The following is a 20,611-nucleotide window of genomic DNA, read 5'->3' on the forward strand; positions in this document are numbered from 1 at the left end:
TTCCTATACAAAATGTCCTGATCTGCTCCTCAGAATAATATGTGGATAGGAACTTAGCTATCCAACAGATTTGCTACTTCTCCTAATGCTGCAACCCAGTTCTTGGCTGTTGAAACTCATCAAAATGCACATCCAAACATTCATTTTGAGAGAAAATATTTTAATATCTATTTGAATATGTATTTTGAAATGATAGATTCATGCAGAACTGGAACAGTGTGTAAAAATGTCCAAAACCGAAAAAAATAGACAGATTTGCCCATCCCTAGTAGTGACGATAGTAGTTTGTAGCATATTAAAAAATGCTACCAAACTATGATCATATTTAACAGTGGATTAAATATGAGGTTTGAGCTCATATTTATGAGTTTTTGAACCCATGGAAATTGTAAAAAGAAAAAGATTACCATTTTACATTTAAAAAATCATGTAAAGTAGTACAATTAAAAAATGTTAAACTAATTTGCACTAAAAGAGCTCTTCCCCAACCTGGTGCCTTCCAGATGTTTTGCACATCAGTTCCCATCAGCCCCAGCCAGCACAGCCAGTGATCATGAATGCTGGGAATTGTAGTCTGAAACATTTGGAGGGCACCAGGTTGGGGGTGGCTGCACTAAAACCATAGCCTATGAGGAGCTCTGAGGTTTTCTAGATCCAATGTTTCAATATGAACTGAACTCTAAACAGAAGAGATTGCTCTTACAGCTCCACAATATTTTGGATGCTACATGGCTCAGCTTGCCAAATAAAAGATCAGAGCACCACACGCCATTTCCCATAATTCAGTCTGCTCTGGCATTAAAATAATAATAACAATGTATATGCACATCTAGGTACATATCAGAATGTAATATAGACATAGCAGTTTTGAGTGCTATAAAACAAGGTAAGGACATGTGTGAAGTTTTTCTGTGTGAAATTTTGTTGAATGTATAGCTTTTCCCATGGCTGAGACAGGAAAAATATGTAGCTCAAAACCCATCCTTTAAAATAGTAACTTAAGCCATGTGTTCACTTCTGCTAACATGTAAAAAGTTAGTTCACTTTAAAGGGAGGAGGATTATGACAAGGTCATGAACAAAGGAAACTGCTTTATACTATTTCAGATGGTTTGTCCATCTAGCCTCCCAGTCCTATCATTAGACAGTGAGGCAACCAACTCAGGCAGCTAATTTGGAGTGTCATGAAATGGCAACAAATTGTTCACTATTTTATTATAGTTGTTGTTGTTGTTAGTTCTTCTTGGGTTACAAATCTAGGTTGTTGCTCCCCCGACAACCTACAGTTCCAGATTGGGACATCACAGACAACAAACCAGGGACAGAGCATCCTTGGGTTGTTTAGCTTGGCAGGTCAGGTGGCAAGGAGCCAGGATGCTCATTCACTCCCACTTCATTCTCAACAACCCATGGTTTAACAAACCATGAGTTGTTGTGATGTGTGAACTGGGTCAATGGCTCTTGTTCTGCCTGTACGAGAGAACATGTGTTTCACCCTGGCGAACACACACATCTCCCCTCCTTCACGTCACATCTGAAAGTGTGTGTATGGGGAAGAAAGACAAAGCACAAGTCACTCCCTTCATTAGGCTGGCCATGTTGTTCCCAATAAGCAGGAAGACAGACAATAATTTCCCTGAGTAGTATTTGGACAAAAAATAAAGGGTTCACAGCCTGAGGTTCCAGCATAACAAAAAAATATTTACAGTAACAAGAAGGACCTCACTCACACTTCCTCCCATTGCTCATCCTTACAGAAATATAGCCCTGCTGGATCAGACCAAAGGCCCATCTAGTCCAGCATTCTGTTTCCCACAGTGGCCAAGCAGATACTTCTGGAAAGCCCATGAGGAGGGCTTGAGGGCAACAGCCCTCCCTAACAAATAGTATTCAGGGATGTACTGCTTCTGAAAACGGAAGTTCCATTTAGCTATCATGGCCAATATCCTTCCTCTCTCTCAGCTCCCTTGTCTCGTACAAAGGCACCCAGAGATCACACAAAACATCTCACTTAACAGGCATTTTGTAGCTCAGAAAAAAGAAGCCTAAATTTAAAAGTTGGATCAACCTTTGGCTAATAGAACTTCAGTAGGAATGGAAACAGATGACCCCTTACTGTGTTGCTGGGGCTTAAAGAACAACCAACATGGAAGCTCTAACTCAGGCTTGTACTAACTCAGGCTTGTATAACTTGTAACCGCTTATACCAAGTGCTGTGCACCCTGACTGGTGCATGATAATGTCTCTGCTTTGCAACCCCAGCCTGGTGAGAAGGAAGATATCACACTATATATCAGGGACTGCAAAAATAGGGGGTTGTCATAGCGGCATAGGAAACAGGCTTCTACCAAGTCAGTCCATTGGTCCAACCAGCTCAGTATTGTCTACACTGATTGGCAGCAGCTCTCCAGGCTTTCAGACAGCTGTCTTTAGTGGCCCTATCTGGAGATCCCAAGGACTGAACCCAGGACTTTTGGCTCAGTAAAGCATATCCTGTACTGATGAACTACAGCTGGTCAGGCATAATATACAGCTCATGTGCTACGTATATCTTGCTGATTCCTCAGCCTTCTATTCTTTGTTTCAATAGGTAGGGCTAACATACCACTAATATACAATCATAGAAGAATTCTTGCCTTTCACTTTCTCAATAATACAATCCTCGATAATTTCTTTGTTAATTTGCACCAATACATTTCCCCCCATTGCATTTTAGGAGTTATTTCTATTGAATCCCAATGCAAATTAATTGGCTATTTCTGAATCACTAGAACAGTGCCCATTTTAAAAACAACATCTGTAACACAAAAAAACAAACCCTAAAAATAAAAAATAACTTTTCTTTCCCAAGCTCATTAAGAAGAAAGTTGTTGATATTCTGACCTTTCCAGAAACTCCACAAATTCTCACATGAAGAAGATGGCTGCCTTGCTGAGTAAAACAATGGGAACAACAACAATAAAAGTATTAACAGCATTACCACTCAGGAGTGGCAAGCTTTCTAGGGCCATACAGGGATTAATAAAGCAATGAAAACACTTTACAACCTTTATGAAAACCTATATTCATGAGAACTCTTCATGGATAAAAAATGCCTTGCAGAGTTTGTCTGTAGAGTTCACCTTGCCTATACTTTACCAGAGCGACTCTTGGACTCCCCAAATCTGATTGAAGACATTTCCCCAAGCTGCTGAGTCTTTTAATAATGGCAAGACACCTGGGACAGCAGCATTCCCATTCCAATTTTCTATGTCGTTTGAAGCCATGTTACCCTGCCATGTGCCTGTGTATGTTTAATCATTCACTATCTTCTCATCAGCTAGCTTTCTCCCCATAGGAGGAGTACAATTAGCTACTCCACTAATTTATAATAAATAAAGCAAAGACCTTGTAAAATACGCCAGTTATCAGTGTCTCTCATTGCGAAGTGTTCACTGAAATTCCCCCTAGGAGCCCTGAGAAATACCTGATACATTGACAAATCCCAACCATTTGGCTTTGTTATAAACAGATTATCATCACGTAATACAGGAAAACTGTTGATTTTAATTGAAGTAGCCAGAGATTTACGAAGGCCACCGCAGCTTTTTCTATTGATGCTGTTAAAGCTTGCAATAAGCTAGCCTGCAATTTTTAACATACACCACAACTGACCCAGTTTATGATTTCATCTCCCACACACCAGACTCATTCAACTCCTTTCAGCCTGTGATAAAAAAGGAGATGCTGGGGGATAGCGTCTCTATGTACAGCATGCAACTTGCTCCAATTGTAGCATGAGATCAAGGCATCACCATGGAGTAAAAGCATGGCTGAGGTAGCATGTACGCCAGTAGTGTGCCCATACATGTAATGAACTCAAAGACTTCTGCAAATATTATTTAATATGAAAGACTTAGAGGTAACTTGAGTAATTCTTTTCCAAAAATGAACAAATTTGATTCTAATTAAGGCCATATAACAAAATATGCATTTATTACTTTGGGTAAGTAACCTGTGCCTTGTCAGTGCAGGGCACTTGGAGAAACACAGAGCGCAGTGCTCCTTATAACTACCACCTACTTCCATGTGGAGGTACATTGGGCTTCCATGCTCATTACATCCAGACCCAGACTTTGTAACGAGCTCAAATTAGGTGTGTGCCTGATTGCCACCTGGGCAAGCGAATGAGGAAGGATGAGGGAAAAGACCTTGGTCCTGAAGAGGAAATGGCTGAACAGACGCCACTGTTTCTTTTGGCACCATTTGCATGAACAAAATGCTTCTAAGGGTGATGACTATATGTGGGAGGCAACACCAGACTGTTAACTGTGACAGCAAAGCTGTGGTGCCTGTGTGCAAAACTGGGACCCAGCATGCATACTTGCTGTTCCTTGTGTGGTGGTAGAATAACCCTGCCCTCCTCCACCATACACACCGTGTCATGTGCAAGACAGGTGCTCGGTGCAAATATCGGGTCATGCAGCCACACAATTAGTGTGATTCTGCCTCCCTAAAAAAGGTAGAGGTAGATCACACTAACTGGGGGTCCATGCAAACAAGCGCTTAGAAATATAGGCAGCTACCTTAGACTTGAGTTAGACCACTGGTCCATTTAGCTCGGTATTGTCTATACCAAGGATGGAGAACCTCTTTCAGCCAGAGGGCTGAATTCATTTTGGAGAAGATCTTGGGGAGTGCATTCCAATGGTGGGCAAGATCAAAGGCAAAGGGGTGGAGACAAAATGCAAAAATGATGCAGGCATATTGTAGCTTAAAGCTCTTACTGCCAGTAAGTAAGCCTTAGGTAAGTAAGCATGTCAACTTTTTAGAATCGGGAAAAACTGCACAAAAGCTAGCAAACCCCAATCGGTGGCTGGGGGGAAAGGGGTGTGGCCATCTGCAGAACCCTGGAGGGCCAGACGAGGGCCCCAGGAGGGCTGGACTTGGCCCCCCAGGCCTGAGGTTTCCCACTCCTGATCTATACTGAATGGCAGTGGCTTTCCAGAGTTTCAGACAGGGCTCTTCCCCAGCCCTACCTGGAGACGCTGGAGGTTGATCCTAGGATCTTTTGCATGAAAAGTATGTCCTCTACCACTGACAACCTACACCCTTCCCCTTTTGTCTGGTGTGCTCATGTCAAATGAACGCAGGATTATTTGAAGGTGCCTTATATACTAGACCATCAGCTGATCCAGCCCAGTACTAGGGATGGTGGAGAATTCTGCCACGGATTTCAGTGAAGCCGAATGCACTGGCATTCGGCCCCCCGAAATCCGTGGCGGAATGGCCTGCCCCCCTGCCCCCCCCGCGGATTCCCCCCGGGATGAAGCTTACCTGGGGCGGATGTTCCGGACAGCGGCGGCTCCGGCGGCAGCGGCTGGTCTTTTGACCGGCTGCCGCAGCCGCCATTTGCATCCTGGTCTTTGCCGTGATAGGCTACATAAGTATTTACGTAGCCTATCACGGCAAGCCAAGCAAAACAAAAAACAAAAAACGGCGTACGCAAATGGCAGCGGCTACGGCGGCTGCCATTTGCATACACTTTTTTTTTTTTGCCCAGCCGTGATAGGCTATGTAAATACTTACGTAGCCTATCATGGCAGCCTGGCTGGACGCAAATGGCGGCTGCCATTTGTGTCCGCAGCAGTCCGTCCGCAGTCGGAAGTCCGGCTGTGGGCGGTGCTGGCCAGCTGCTCACGGAGCCACCGTGGAGCGGAGCCGGCCCAGCAGGATTCTGGGGGGGAGACTGGATTGCCTCCCCCCCGTCAAGGATTCCGGGGGGAGGGATGGAGCGCCTCCCCCCCACTGCGAATCAATTCCGCGAAAAGGTAAGTGACTTTCATACATCCCTACCCAGTACTGTCTACTCCTGGTATCCCTGATGTGGCACTTTGGGAATTCTAAAATGACTGCCTGATGAGGATGGGTGCTCAGTGGCTGTGGCTCCCATACAGAAGTGGGCATGGCAGACTGACTTAGGTGAGTCTTAGGAGGAAGATGAGTGGCAGTGTATTTGGACTTGTTTTGCATTTAGGGATGTCGGAGAATTTCTCCACGAATCTCCGGGAGGCCGAATGCCAATGCATTCGGTCCCCTGAAATTGGTGGGGAAATTCTCCAACACCCCCCCGCCCCCCCCCCGGGATGGGACTTACCTTGTGCGAATGTCCCTTGTGGCGGCGGGTCCCGGCGGCGTTTTGGCGGCGTTTTGGCGGCGTGTCTTCCGACCGGCTGCCGCCACCACCATTTCCAAGTAAAGTGTAAAAAAAAAAAAACGTGTTAGGCTACGTAAAGATTTACGTAGCCTATCACGACTAGATTTTCAAAGTCAGCCGTGATAGGCTACGTAAATCTTTACGTAGCCTATCACGGCTGACTTTGAAAAAAAAAAAAAGCGCGTACGCAAATGGCAGCACCCATGGGTGCCGCCATTTGCGTATGCGCTTTTTTTCCCCCAAAGTCAGCCGCGATAGGCTACGTAAATCTTTACGTAGCCTATCACTTTTTCTTTTTTTTTTACTTTTCTTTTTTCTTTCGCAGCCGGAGAGGCGGGGCACTCCCCCCCGGCCAGAATTTCGGTGGGGAGGGGCGGGACGCCTCCCCACCCGCCAAGAATTTCGGGGGGAGAAACGGCGCACCTCCCCCCCCCGAAAAAAGCTGCGGGACCAGGTAAGGGACTTTCGTCCATCCCTAAATTCTTTATCAATCAACACCAATATAAAGGAAGCACAATATAAAGTTCTCAGTAGATGGTACATTACTCCTGCAAGGCTTCACCTAATACATCCAAATTATAGTCAATATTGTTGGAAGGGGTGTGGTCAGATTGGTTCATACTTTCATCTTTGGTGGGAATGTTCTACAGTGCAGGAGTTTTGGAATATTACTGTCAGGAATTTCTTCACATTAAACCACTGGTAACTCCTAAAGCTATGCTTCTTCATCTTTTTGAGCCTAATGATTCTGGATTCCTGCATAAAGACCTTCTTAAGCAATTGTATACAGCTGCAAAGTCATGTATACCATGTAACTGGAAGTCTCCAAAGCAACCAACTTAAGAGCGGTAGGTTGATAAAAATTTGGCAGACTATGGTTATCTCTACACCTGCAATTTATCGCACATTCATGATTGGCCACTCACAGATGTTTGCGGGTCCATTACAAGATGTAATACTCCAGTGATTTTCCTGCCATTTTCCTCTGCCTATCCCATGTTATCCCCAAATGGAAAAAATGCTGTACTTTTTCAGCCCACGCAACAGGAGCACCGTGATCTCCCCGTGTATTTCTCCCGTAGTATGAAGAAACCGCTCTGTGTGGGCGGCTGTTTTGGGTTGTTGGGGGTGCGATCATGATGACAAAGGCAGTGACGACAGCCTGTGGGGCGTCGCCCTGCCGCACCTCTGCCATTCTGGGTCCACGCCATTTTCGGCCTGCAGAACAGAGCAAGGTGGCAGGGCGGCAAATTATGTAGAGAACTTGGCAGCTTAACATGCAGGAAATGCACTAGCGCAATCACCTGCTCTGTCTCCTGAGAATCACCCCCAGTGTCTTTCCCACTTCAGCTAGTGCTTACTCACTAGAACTAGTTTTTGTGCAATGAATTTTTCTCTCTGATTAACCTTTTAGTTATTGAGGAGAGAACTAGCAATGGAATAAAGCCACATGTACTTAATGATGTAATAACGCTCACCTTCCACGTTAGGTAGGATTGAAGTCTTCATAATGACTCCAGTTTCTTTTAAGCAAAATGTATTAGTAAGCTCAAAATAGAGGAAGTATATAAAACATACCTAACAGAGTAACGTATTACTTCCCAACCTAGCTCATTCTTCACATGGCAGTTGGTGGGACATTCTGGACAGATGAAAGGAAGTACTTATTCACCCAGTACTAGGGGCAATCACCTGCTCCTGTCCCCTGAATTTGCCCCCCCGCCATGATGTTTGAGGACTCCACAGGACAGCAGCCCCGACGCATGTGCCTCCGTAGCACCACCACATAGAATCGGGTGGGCATGGCAGCATCCTGGCCTGTCGGGTTGCCACCATGCCATGTGTGCCTGACCGCTGAGTAAATGGCAGAGGTTGGGAGCACAACATCAGCGGAACATGGAACGGCCAGCGCAACAGATTTCCAGCACCTCACTAGGAAACCGGTGCCTGCAGGGGTGGGTGGGCACTGTCCACGTGTCAGTCACAACCCAACCACTAGTAATCTGCGAGGGGAGGGAAAGGGGCAGGAATCAGGAAGGAATTTTTGCAATGCCCCCAGCACATGTAATGGTTCTTTGCAGAAAAGCAGTGATGTTTCCGAGCAGCTTCACCACCCCTATGAAAAGGTAACAAACAGAAAATAACAAGATGGGGACAGACATATAAAGGAGCGACCCAATCCCGCAATGAAACCAGATGGGGGAAGCACTGGTATTGATGTGCATTTCTCAGCCCATGTGATGGAGCCCTATGACTTTGTATAAACTGACTCAGCAAGTGCAGCAAACAAGGAATTCTAACTTTAAGAAAGATATCATGGCACCACGGTTTCTAATTATTGTCTATGCTGAAGCTCTTCAAACTTTTGATCAAAATCCAGCAAAGTACAGTTGCCTATATTTTTTCTGATTAATACACACTTACAGACGAAATAAGATATACTCACACACACTCCTTTTATACGTTGTATAAATTGTATTTTTACTCTTTCATTAGGTATTGAGCTCCTACTTAGGCTGTGTTACTGTGGATGTTCCATAAGCATATCAGTTATACACTAATAATTATAATTAGTGAATTCCTTCATTTCTTTAGTGTTCTTGATTTATTATTATGTATCTTCTCCTTTTTGTTGCCTTTATTTTGTTAACTTTATTTCAAAATAAAATAAAATTTCATGATAGAAAAGAAGCACCACCACCTGCTCAGGTAAGGAGGATAAAAAGGAGGAACCTACAGACCAGTCAGTCCGACATCAATCCCTGGGAAAATTCTGGAGCAGATGATAAAGCAATCAATCTGTAAGCACCTTGAAAACAATGCAGTGATTACTCGAAGCCAACATGGATTTGTCAAAAACAAATCCTGCCAGACTAATCTGATCTCATTTTTTTTATCAGGTAACCTCCTTTGTCCCCTTCATGGATCACTGCCTTGTTGTGGCGAAGGGGCTTACATAACTCACTGAAGCCATAAGCTATGCCGTGCAGGGCCACCCAAGACGGACAGGTCATGGCAGAGAGTTCTGACAAAATGTGGTCCACTGGAGAAGGAAACGGCAACCCACTCCAGTATTCTTGCCAAGAAAACCCCATGGAATGTATCACAAGGCTAAAAGAGATGACGCCGGAAGATGAGCCGCTCAGGTCGGAAGGTGTCCAATATACTACTGGGGAAGAGCAGAGGCAATTTCCAAGTAGCGCCAGAAAGAGTGAAGCGGCTGGGCCAAAGCCGAAAGGACACTCAGCTGTGGATGTGTCTGGTGGTGAAAAGAAAATCCGATGCTGTAAAGAACAATATTGTTTAGGAACCTGGAATGTAAGGTCAATGAATCAAGGTAAGCTGGAGGTGGTCAAACATGAGATGGCAAGATTGAACATCAACATCTTGGGAATCAGCAAACTAAAATGGACAAGCATGGGCGAATTTAATTCAGGTGACCATTATATCTACTACTGTGGGCAAGAATCCCTTAGAAGAAATGGAGTAGCACTCATAGTCAACAAAAGGGTGGGAAAAGCAGTACTGGGGAACAATCTCAAAAATGATAGAATGATCTCAGTACGAATCCAAGGCAAACCATTCAACATCACAGTAATTCAAGTCTATGCCCCAACCACTGAGGCCGAAGAAGCTGAGGTTGATCGGTTCTATGAAGACCTACAACACCTTCTAGAATTAACACCAAAAAAAGATGTCATCTTCATCATAGGCGATTGGAATGCTAAAGCAGGAAGTCAAGAAATCACCAGGATAACAGGCAAGCATGGCCTTGGTGTACAAAATGAAGCAGGACAAAGGCTAATAGAGTTTTGCCAAGAGAACACGCTGATCATAGCAAACACTCTTTTCCAATAGCACAAGAGGCGACTCTACACATGGACATCACCAGATGGTCAATATCGAAATCAGATTGATTATGTCCTTTGCAGCCAAAGATGGAGAAGCTCTATACAGTCAGTAAAAACAAGACCCGGAGCTGACTGTGGCTCAGATCATGAGCTTCTTGTTGCAAAATTTCGGCTGAAATTGAAGAACGTAGGGAAAACCACTAAACCATTCAGGTATGACCTAAAGCATATCCCTTATGAATATACAGTGGAGGTGAGGAATAGATTTCAGGGATTAGACCTGATAGACAGAGTGCCTGAGGAACTATGGACGGAGGTCCGTAACATTGTTCAGGAGGCAGCAACGAAATCCATCCCAAAGAAAAAGAAATGCAAGAAAGCCAAGTGGCTGTCTGAGGAGGCTTTACAAGTAGCTGAGGAAAGAAGGGAAGCGAAAAGCAAAGGGGAAAGGGGAAGATATAGCCAACTGAATGCAGAGTTCCAGAGAATAGCAAGGAGAGACAAGAAGGCCTTCTTAAATGAACAATGCAAAGAAATCGAGGAAAACAACAGAATGGGAAAGACTAGAGATCTTTTTAACAAAATCGGAGATCTCAAGGGAACATTTTGTGCAAAGATGGGCATGATAAAGGACAAAGAAGGCGGGGACCTAACAGAAGCAGAGGAGATTAAGAAGAGATGGAAAGAATACACAGAAGAACTATACAGGAAAGATCTGAATGTCCCTGATAGCCATGACAGAGCGGTCACTGAACTTGAGCTGGACATCCTCGAGAGTGAAGTCAAGTGGGCCTTAGGAAGCATTACTAACAACTAAGCTGGTGGAGATGACAGTATTCCAGCTGAGCTAATTAAAATCCTAAAAGATGATGCTGTTAAAGTGCTGCACTCAATATGCCAACAAATTTGGAACACTCAACAGTGGCTACAAGACTGGAAAAGGTCAGTTTACATTCCAATTCCAAAGAAGGGCAACGCCAAAGAGTGTTCAAACTACCGTACAATTGCACTCATTTCACATGCCAGCAAGGTTATGCTCAAAATCCTACAAGCTAGGCTTCAGCAGTATGTGAACCGAGAACTACCGGAAGTACAAGCTGGGTTTCGAAGAGGCAGAGGAACTAGAGATCAAATCGCCAACATTCGCTGGATCATGGAGAAAGCAAGAGAATTCCAGAAAAACGTCTATTTCTGCTTCATTGACTACGCGAAAGCCTTTGATTGTGTGGATCACAACAAACTGTGGCAAATTCTGAAAGAGATGGGAGTACCAGACCACCTTACCTGTCTCCTGAGAAACCTGTACGAGGGTCAAGAAGCAACAGTAAGAACCAGACATGGAACAACCGAGTGGTTCCAAATTGGGAAAGGAGTACGACAAGGCTGTATATTGTCGCCCTGCTTATTTAACTTATATGCAGAGTACATCATGAGAAATGCCAAGTTGGATGAATCACAGGTCGGAATTAAGATTGCCGGGAGAATTATCAACAACCTCAGATACGCAGACGATACCACCCTAATGGCAGAAAGCGAAGAGGATCTAAAGAGCCTCTTGTTGAGGGTGAAAGAGGAGAGTGCAAAAGCTGGTTTGAAACTCAACATTAACAAAACTACGATCATGGCATCTGGCCCCATCACTTCCTGGCATCTAGAAGGGGAAGAAATGGAAGCAGTGACAGATTTTATTTTCTTGGGCTCCAAAATCAATGCAGATGGTGACTGTAGCCATGAAATTAAAAGACACTTGCTCCTGGGGAGGAAAGCTATGGCAAACCTAGACAGCATAGTAAGAAACAGAGACATCACCTTGCCGACAAAGGTCCGTCTAATCAAAGCTATGGTTTTCCCAGTAGTAACGTATGGCTGTGAGAGCTGGACTATAAGTAAGGCTGAGTGCCGAATAATCGACGCTTTCAAACTATGGTGCTGGAGAAGACTCTTATGAGTCCCCTGGACTGCAAGGAGGTCAAATCAGTCCACCCTAAAGGAAATCAACCCTGAGTGCTCATTGGAAGGACAGATACTGAAGCTCAAATGTTTTGGCCACCTAATGTGAAGAGAAAACTCCCTGGAAAAGACCCTGATGCTGGAAAAGATTGAAGGCAAAAGGAGAAGGGGACAGCAGAGCATGAGATGGCTAGATAGTATCACCAATGCAATGAATATGAACTTGAGCACACGCCGGGAGAGAGCGGAGGACAGGAAGGCCTGGCGTGCTATGGTCCATGGGGTCACGGAGAGTCAGACACGATTTAACAACTGAACAACAACAACAAACCTCCTTTGTGGACTGTGGGAATGCTGTGGACATAATATACCTCAACTTCAGCAAAGCTTTCGACAAAGTGCCCCATGATATCCTGATGAGGAAACTTGCTCAAAGTGGGCTAGCTGAAACGACTATCAGGTGGATCCACAGTTGGCTACAGAATCGGACTCAAAGAGTGCTTATGGGATCTTCTCTACCTGGGGACTGGTAATGAGCGGGGTACCGCAGGGCTCAGTCCTGGGCCCAGTGCTCTTCAACATTTGTATTAATGACTTGGAGGTGGAGGTACAGGGAATGCTGATCAAATTTGCAGATGACACAAAATTGGGTGGGATAGCTAATACCTTGGAAGACAGAAACAAAATTCAAAGTGTTCTTGACAGACTGGAGCGCTGGGCTGAAAACAACAGAATGAAATTTAATAGGGATAAATGCCAAGTTCTGCACCTAGGAAAAAGAAACCAAATGCATAGTTACAAGATGGGCAATACTTGGCTCAACAACACTACAAGCGAGAAGGATCTTGGAATTTTTGTAGATCACAAGCTGAATATGAGCCAACAATGTGATGTGGCTGCAAAAAAGGCAAATGCTATTTGGGGCTGCATTAATAGAAGCATAGCTTCCAAATCCTGGGAAGTACTACCAAATCCTGGGAAGCCTCTACTCAGCACTGGTCAGGCCTCATCTGGAGTACTATGTCCAGTTCTGGGCACCGCACTTTAAGAAGGACGCAGACAAGCTGGAGAGAGTTCAGAGGAGGGCAACAAAGATGATCAGGGGACTGGAAACAAAGCCCTATGAAGAAAGACTGAAAGAACTGGGCATATTTAGCCTTGAGAAGAGAAGACTGGGGGGGATATGATAGCGCTCTTCAAGTACTTGAAAGGACTGTTAGAGCAATACAACAATGGAACGAATTACCTAGGGAAGTAGTGGGCTCTCTCACACCGGAGGCATTCAAGATGAGGCTGGACAGCCACCTGTCAGGGATGCTCTGACTTGGATTCCTGCACTGAGCAGGGGGTTGGACTTGATGGTCTTATAGGCCCCTTCCAACACTCCTATTTTATCATTCTATGAGAGACAAAGGACCCACACAACCATCCCCCCACCCTGCACACTCTTTGCTTTTCCATGGCATAGAGTTTGGATAAAAGTTGGTTCCAGTAAATTAAAATGGATCCTCTTGAATTTGCATGTTTTTTTTAGCATGAGATACTCCCAAATCACCATCAAACTAAACTGGCATCTAGCGATTGTAAAAATCCCAGATCTAGTATTTACTGGCTCTACCATGGTACAAAAATATGAACCAAGGTACGGATCATTATGGATCCTCATGACAGACTTTTACAAGAGATCCCCCAAACCAACCATCAAACTATAGACCTGTGTCCACAGAGGTGTTCTGTGATTTCATGGTGGTTTTGTTGGCATCCCATATAAAAGTCATGAAGATCATGGTAATACTGGATTAAACCATGTTGTTTTAGGCTTCAGAACTGTACCTTTCTATATGCTTGATGGCTTTTAAACAACTACTACGTCACTTCCAGTCTTCTGTATGTGTGTGTCTGTATTGGGTCAGGAGTTCGAGGCCATGTGATTTATCTGTATTTCTATTTGGTGTGTTGACTAATGGGCCAATAAGAAAAAATAGGTATTTTTCTCAAACTTTTGTTTCTCCCTGTCTTTTACAATCGACATTTTCATTAACTGCTCTGAACATAGCACCTCACTTATGCATGGCAAAATATAGCCTTCCTAAAATATAAACGTGAGAGTTTGAATCTATCCTTAGCATGCCTCAAATCCTCCATTTTCAACCTGCTGACCAATCCTTCTATACCAATAGCAAGTGAAAACCTATCAGTGCATTATCTGGCTGTCAATAAAGAGTGCTGGACAAACAGAACAAGATTTTCATTTCTGCAACATAATTTAGAAATAGCCAAGCAAGCCCCAAGCATCGACAACTTTCTGTTGGTGAGTTCCCTGAGTTCCCTTAATGGGTTGTCAACTACTGTTCTACACACCTGTCCTTTGTTACTGGTCTTCCACCTGGCCCTGCCCATAACTTGCACACTTACCATCACCTGATTGCATAGTTCATTATAACACCACTGGAAACAAAGCCCTACAAGGAGAGACTGAAAGAACTGGGCACGCTTAGCCTTGAGAAGACTGGGGGGAGATATGATAGCGCTCTTCAAGTATTTGAAAGGTCAGAGAGGAAGGCCAGGATCTCTTCTCGATCATCCCAGAATGCAGGACACGAAATAATAGGCTCAAGTTACAGGAAGCCAGATTCCAGCTGAACATCAGAAAAACTTTCTGACTGTTAGAGCAATACGACAATGGAACCAATGACCTAGGGAGGTAGTGGGCTCTCCCACACTGGAGGCATTCAAGATGAAGCTGGACAGCCACTTGTCAGGGATGCTTTGGCTTGGATTCCTGCACTGAGCAGGGGGTTGGACTCGATGGTCTTATAGGCACCTTCCAAGCCTACTATTCTATGATTCTATGACCATATTTCAAAGGCGATTTGTTCTGTTAATTGTGAGAACTATTTGCTCTGAGCTTACTGGACGCATAAGCCACAGTGCCTAGTTTCGACTCCCTAGGCCCAAAGAGAAGCAACCAGCAATTCATTTAGTACCAAAATAAGGACTCTGACAGAAATATTGCCATATTGACCTTACCTAGGAGCTGTAAAGAATTATTTCTGCTTCCTTAAAGGATTGAAGTATAACAATAGAAGAAGATACTGCCCTAGAAAGCATTCTAATAAGAGTAACTGTATGATCCCTAAAGGAACAAACAATGAAGTCTCTGTTTAATCCACTCCGGAAGAAGAAAGAAAGCATAATACATAAGAGAAAGGGCTATTTGCACTCAGTAAGAGAGAGAAGAGAGAGAAGTGCTTTATAAATGCTTTATAGTAGGCTGGATTATATAAATGAATCACTGTTTATTCAAAATTACAGTCTTATCAGTAGAATGTGCATTTTTTCTAAACAATTAGCTACTTCCACTATTCCAATAAATGCTTGTGTGTGTAAATCCACTACAATATCAAGTAACGGGGAACAACAGCACATGATGTCTGCTTCTGTCCTGTACTGGTTGTGGGCTTCCTGGGCGCATCTGGTTGGCCTCTGAGGGAACCAGGCTATGGGCCTTAATAGGCCCTTGGTCTGACCCGGCATGGTTCTTCTTATGTACTTCACAGGCCACCATCACTGTTTTTGACAAATCCTAGGCTAGACTTTGCTGTCCTTGCATCCTGATGACTTACCCACCAATAAATCTCTATGATGTTTCTGCTGGGTAAAGACCAATAAATTCTGATCTTAAATTCTAATTCATACTCTAAATATAATCCAAAATTCCAGATTCTGAATCTAGCTCCTGAGAGAAGTTAGTTTACCAGGTTCAGAAATAAAGATCTTTCCTAGTTCTGCATAACTTAATTATATATACAAAGGCTTCCAAAATATTTGGGTAATCTCAATTTTGTTTGATTGGACTGTTCTGCTGCAGCCGTAGGAGAACTCACTTCAGAGGTCTCACTGAATTCAGTGAGGCAACAAATAATGCTCTCAATGTCAGTAATGTTATCTATATATTAATCTGAATATCTAATTCGTTTTAAAAATGGTTTTTTACCCAGCTGGTAAAGGGTTGGTTTACAATTGTGGTTCACACAACTGCAGCGTATGTGGAAACTTGCAAGTGTGGCATGCCATTGCAGCTTAAACACCAAAGATAAGACTTATCTCATTTCACCTCACCTACAATGCTTTCCACTGTGGCTGCAGCCCCCCCCCCCCCAAATGTTCAGATTACGAGAAATCAAGGATTGTAGATGTATGTATGAGCGCATCCAGAAGTGGATGACCGGGACAGAGAAGGATCTGGAAGTCCTATCAGAAACGGTTGAAAAAACTGGATATGTTTAACCCGAAGAAGAGAAAATTAAAGGTAGACATGATAGCTGTCTTCAAATTTCTGAAGGGGTGTCATGTAGAAGATGATGCAGACTTATGCTCTGTTGATGCAGAGGGCAGGACTAGAACTAACGCATGTGTCACGTTCCTTCGTCCTCCCACTTCACAATCAACACACTCCAGGATACCAGGCTTCAGGCTCACTACTTTATTAGTTAACAACTAGCTTCCTTACAAATGCAAATTCAAGGAAACTCTTAGACTGCAATGAAAACAGTTAATCCACACATTAACCAATATCAATAGAGGAGCTGAAGTGGAAGTTGCAGAAGTTGCCAGCGGAACTTCTCTGCCAGACTTGCTTCGCAGGGATGCCCTTCCCTTAAGGTGGCTCCCTCCTACATAAGCTTTCATGTGTAGCCAACCTGGTGGAGCATACGAGCTCCGCCTCTAACTTTTCCCGCTTCACTCTGCAACAGACCCTAGCATCCCTCAAGTCACGCCCCTCACTCTCCTCCTCCCCCCAAACCTGGGTTCTCATGGAAGAGGAAACGGGGGGCCATTCAGGCAGAGCCATCTGTGTGTCAAGGTCTTGGGAAGAAGGCCTTGCCATATCTGAGCTCACTAGGAAGGGAGCCTCCCTTGTTCTGGCTGTTCCCATTCTGAATCTGAGCTGCTAGACATCTCCACATGCTCAGATTCATTCCTGACAGGGTGGAAATTGCAAGAAAGCAGATTTTAGCTAAACTTTGAAGAGAAACAACCTAACTTGAAGAGCTATTTGGCAGTGGGACAGAAAGCAGATTTTAGCTAAAACTTTGAAGAGAAACATCCTAACTTGAAGAGTTATTTGGCAGTGGGACAGACTGCCCCGGGAGATTGTGGGCTCTTCTTTGCAGAAGGTTTTTCAGCAGAGGCTGAATGGCTATTCATTAGGAATGCTGCAGTTGCATTGAGCAGATGGTTGGACTGATGACCTCCTAGGTTGCTTCTAACTCTAACATTCTGCGTTTCTATGATATACCCCAAAGCCTTTCAAAATTATCTAAACCAGGGACAGAGAACCTTTTTTGTATCGTGGTTCACACTACCTTGGTTGAAACCTGTTGGGGGTCCACATCCCAGCACTCGGCATGGCCAGAGTGAAAGTAGGTGAAGTTATGAATGTGATTCTAACCTTTGTTCATTATGCAATGGGGAAAAAGACATTTGCATCCAGGCATTCTCCTTCCCCAAGTTGTGCAAGGTTCCTTCCATCAGCTTTGCAGCTGGGGGACAGAGAAGCAGAGAATAAATAATATCAGTAACCTGGAGCAGGGCCAGTGAGGGGATGTGGCCTGAAGTGAGACTGGAGGTCTGGAACGAGAAACCTGAAGGTCCACATTTGGCACATGGGCCAGAGGTTCCCCACCCCTGATCAAAATGTTATCATGTGCATCATCAGGATCCTCACAAAATGTACCTGTTGCTGCACTGTACCACTTCAGGAAGAAGAAATTATTCTGAATATGAGCTCTCTCTGATGTAAACAATATCAGTTCCTGGCACATTTCAAACTAACATGTCAGGGAGATAGCTAGGGTAGAACATGCTATATTTGTGGTTCCAGGGAGGTTTATTATGTAAGGAACCATTCAAATATTTTATCCACACCTTTAGCCTGAAGTGGTACAGTCTGGCAACAGATGCATCATAGAAAGCTGCCCACTTGAAGGGAAAAAAACCATACAACTCATCCACCCAAATAAGTGGAGCTGGCAACTCTTCAAGCACATTTAAATGAAAGCATCAGCTCCGCTCAACATTTACAGTCAGGGCCAGAAATATTGGAACAAGGATAACTGTTTTGGCAGTCGGCCTCTGTACACCATCATGTTGAAGTTGAAAGGAAACACACCCAGATGGGAGCGAAGTCAGGACTTTCAGCTGTAATTCAAGGGGTGTGACAAAAGTGGGGCACTAATCATTCAGGAAGTACAGCCAGTGGCATACACACACCCATCGTTGGTGGCTCACAAGTAATGGAACAAATGGCTGACAAGCAGCTGCATGACCAGGTGTGGCCTGTTTCCTAGGTACCCCATGACCAATCAAGCAGATAAAAGGCCTGGAGGTGGTTCTGAGTGTTACATTTGCATTTGGTAGCTGTTCACTAGAACTCCCAACATGAGGTCCAAAGAGGTGTCCATGCGAGTGAAGGAGGCCATCATTAGGCTGAGGAAACAAAATAAGCCCATCAGAGAGATAGCAAAAACATTGGGAGTGGCCAACACAACAGTTTGAAACATCCTGAAAAAGAAGGAATTAACTGGCAAGCTCAGCAACAGCAAAAGGCCTGGCAGACCATGGAAGACAACTAAAGTGGATGACTGAAGAAGTCTGCTCATGGTGAAGAGGAACCCCTTCACAACATCCCCAGGTCAAGAATGCTCTTGTGGAGGTAGGCATGCCATTGTCAACATCTACAGTCAAGAGACGGCTTTATGAATGTAAATACAGAGGCTTCACAACAAGATGCAAACCACTGGTAACAGAATAGCTGGGGCAATCACAAAATCTCAAGACATACTATTCACTTGCCCACCCTGAAATATGGTACACATGTGCACAAATCCAATGTCTTGCTCATTTGGTATTCTGTTCAACAGAAGGGCTCTACCTCACACTAATGGCGGTTCTCACACAAGCACCTTGGGAGTGAGCAGGGACCACCACTGGGCTTGTAGTTTTGTGGCACTAATCATGCCACCGGGTGGGAGGGGAAAGGTCTGCAGGGGTGTCATGATGTGTACACTTGCAGGGGTCCTTTTCCGAGACATTGCAGTTTCATGAAGAAGGGCAGCAGCTGCATGAAGGCTCCCAAGTTGGAGCTGCTAGTTTGCACAAATGGCCCCTAGGAGTAATGTTGGGCTGCAAACCTGGAACACCATGCTAGGCCACTCCTGAGGGGTTCACTTGGAGGCTCTCTGGTAGCCTGAGCCAGGCCAAAACCACAGGGAACACTGGAAAGGAGAAGAGCCCACACAATGGCTGGAAAAAGATTAGGCTTTGGCTGCACTTGAGCATTTCTGCAGGTCAGTGACAAATGGGCACACACTGACGCACATCTGATTTGAGAGATTTACACCAGTCTGCTCCTGTACTTCAGCCTTCTAGTAGTCTTTCCCAACCTGGTGTCTATCAGATGTTTCGGAGAGCAACTACCATCAGCCTCAACCAGCATGGCCAATGGTCAGGGATTATAGGAGGTGTAGTCCAAAACATCTGTAGAATGCCAGATGGAGAAAGCTGTTGTAGTGTTTGTAAAGGAGGCTGTGTTGACAGTGCCAAAGTATAGTGTGATGTGCCAGGCTTGATTTCAACACACAGTTATACTGCTTTATATTATACTTTACAGTAGCATAACAATTACACGTAACTTGATGGATAATGTACTGCTTACCTTCCTATTTAGAGCAACGCCATCTTCACAATCCAGCACTGCACAATCCACATTGAGAGATGGAATCTTTTGCATCTTCCGCTCATCATCTGCAGGCACATAGAGAACAGCTCTCCGGGGTATGTAGCTGCGAGAATGTGTCAAGTGATGATCAAGCTTAGGAACTGCAAAAGGCAGATGAGAACTCCTCCTGTAAAAAGGTGATGTTCCTATTAGTCTCCCAGCAGTGCTTTGTTTTCTTCTTCTTAAATGATTCCAAGAACGTTTACATCTGTTTAATTACCAACAATCACTGCTTACTTTGTGAACATCTGCATGCCACCTTCCTCTGAGGAGTTCCAAGCAGCATTTTATAGTCATAGTTAATTTATTTGTATACCACATTTCCCACAATACATTGTGCTCAAAACAATTCACAAAACAAATACAATCACCGTAATGACAACACAGCATTAACTCAATTAGAGTTCATTTAAAATGTATCAAAATTTTAATGAGCACAAGACATACCATTAGGTCAGTTGACAATATCCACTACAAACAATAAAACATAATCACATTAAGCAATTCACTAAACCTTTCATGTTAAGAGAATTTACAATAAGATACCTCATCCACATCAGACTCACAGCAAAAAAGGACCCACACACACAAGACACCCGAAGCAGCCTACCTTCAAGCAGCAGAAACAGACCCTCCTCTCACCAGTATCCCATCCTGTATCATCCAAACAACCCTGTGAGATGGCTTAGGGTCACTTCACACATTACATTTCTTCAGGATACAACTAAAATGGGAAGTGTGGACACAACAAGTGTTTGAAATCACACATATTGACCTCCTTGGTCAGTGTACACACAGACCTGGTTTGGACAATCACTGTCGCTTAAACAAA

General features: G+C 44.2%; 1 protein-coding gene across 5 annotated transcripts in view; it reads right to left on the reverse strand.

Moving 5' to 3' along the window:
- The window catches only part of CLYBL (citramalyl-CoA lyase), a 344,460-nt gene that overhangs the window by 173,833 nt on the left and 150,016 nt on the right, over positions 1-20,611 (reverse strand). For all 5 annotated transcript variants that reach the window (XM_084844690.1, XM_084844691.1, XM_084844689.1 and 2 more), the window contains exon 2: positions 19,717-19,906. In XM_084844690.1, the coding sequence (XP_084700816.1) occupies positions 19,717-19,906 (190 nt within the window). The remainder of the gene's footprint in view (positions 1-19,716; positions 19,907-20,611) is intronic.

This window comes from Heloderma suspectum, chromosome 3, assembly GCF_057233095.1.
Source record: "Heloderma suspectum isolate Gila_16-S chromosome 3, 16-S_ref, whole genome shotgun sequence".
NCBI classification, from domain to species: Eukaryota; Metazoa; Chordata; class Lepidosauria; order Squamata; family Helodermatidae; genus Heloderma; species Heloderma suspectum.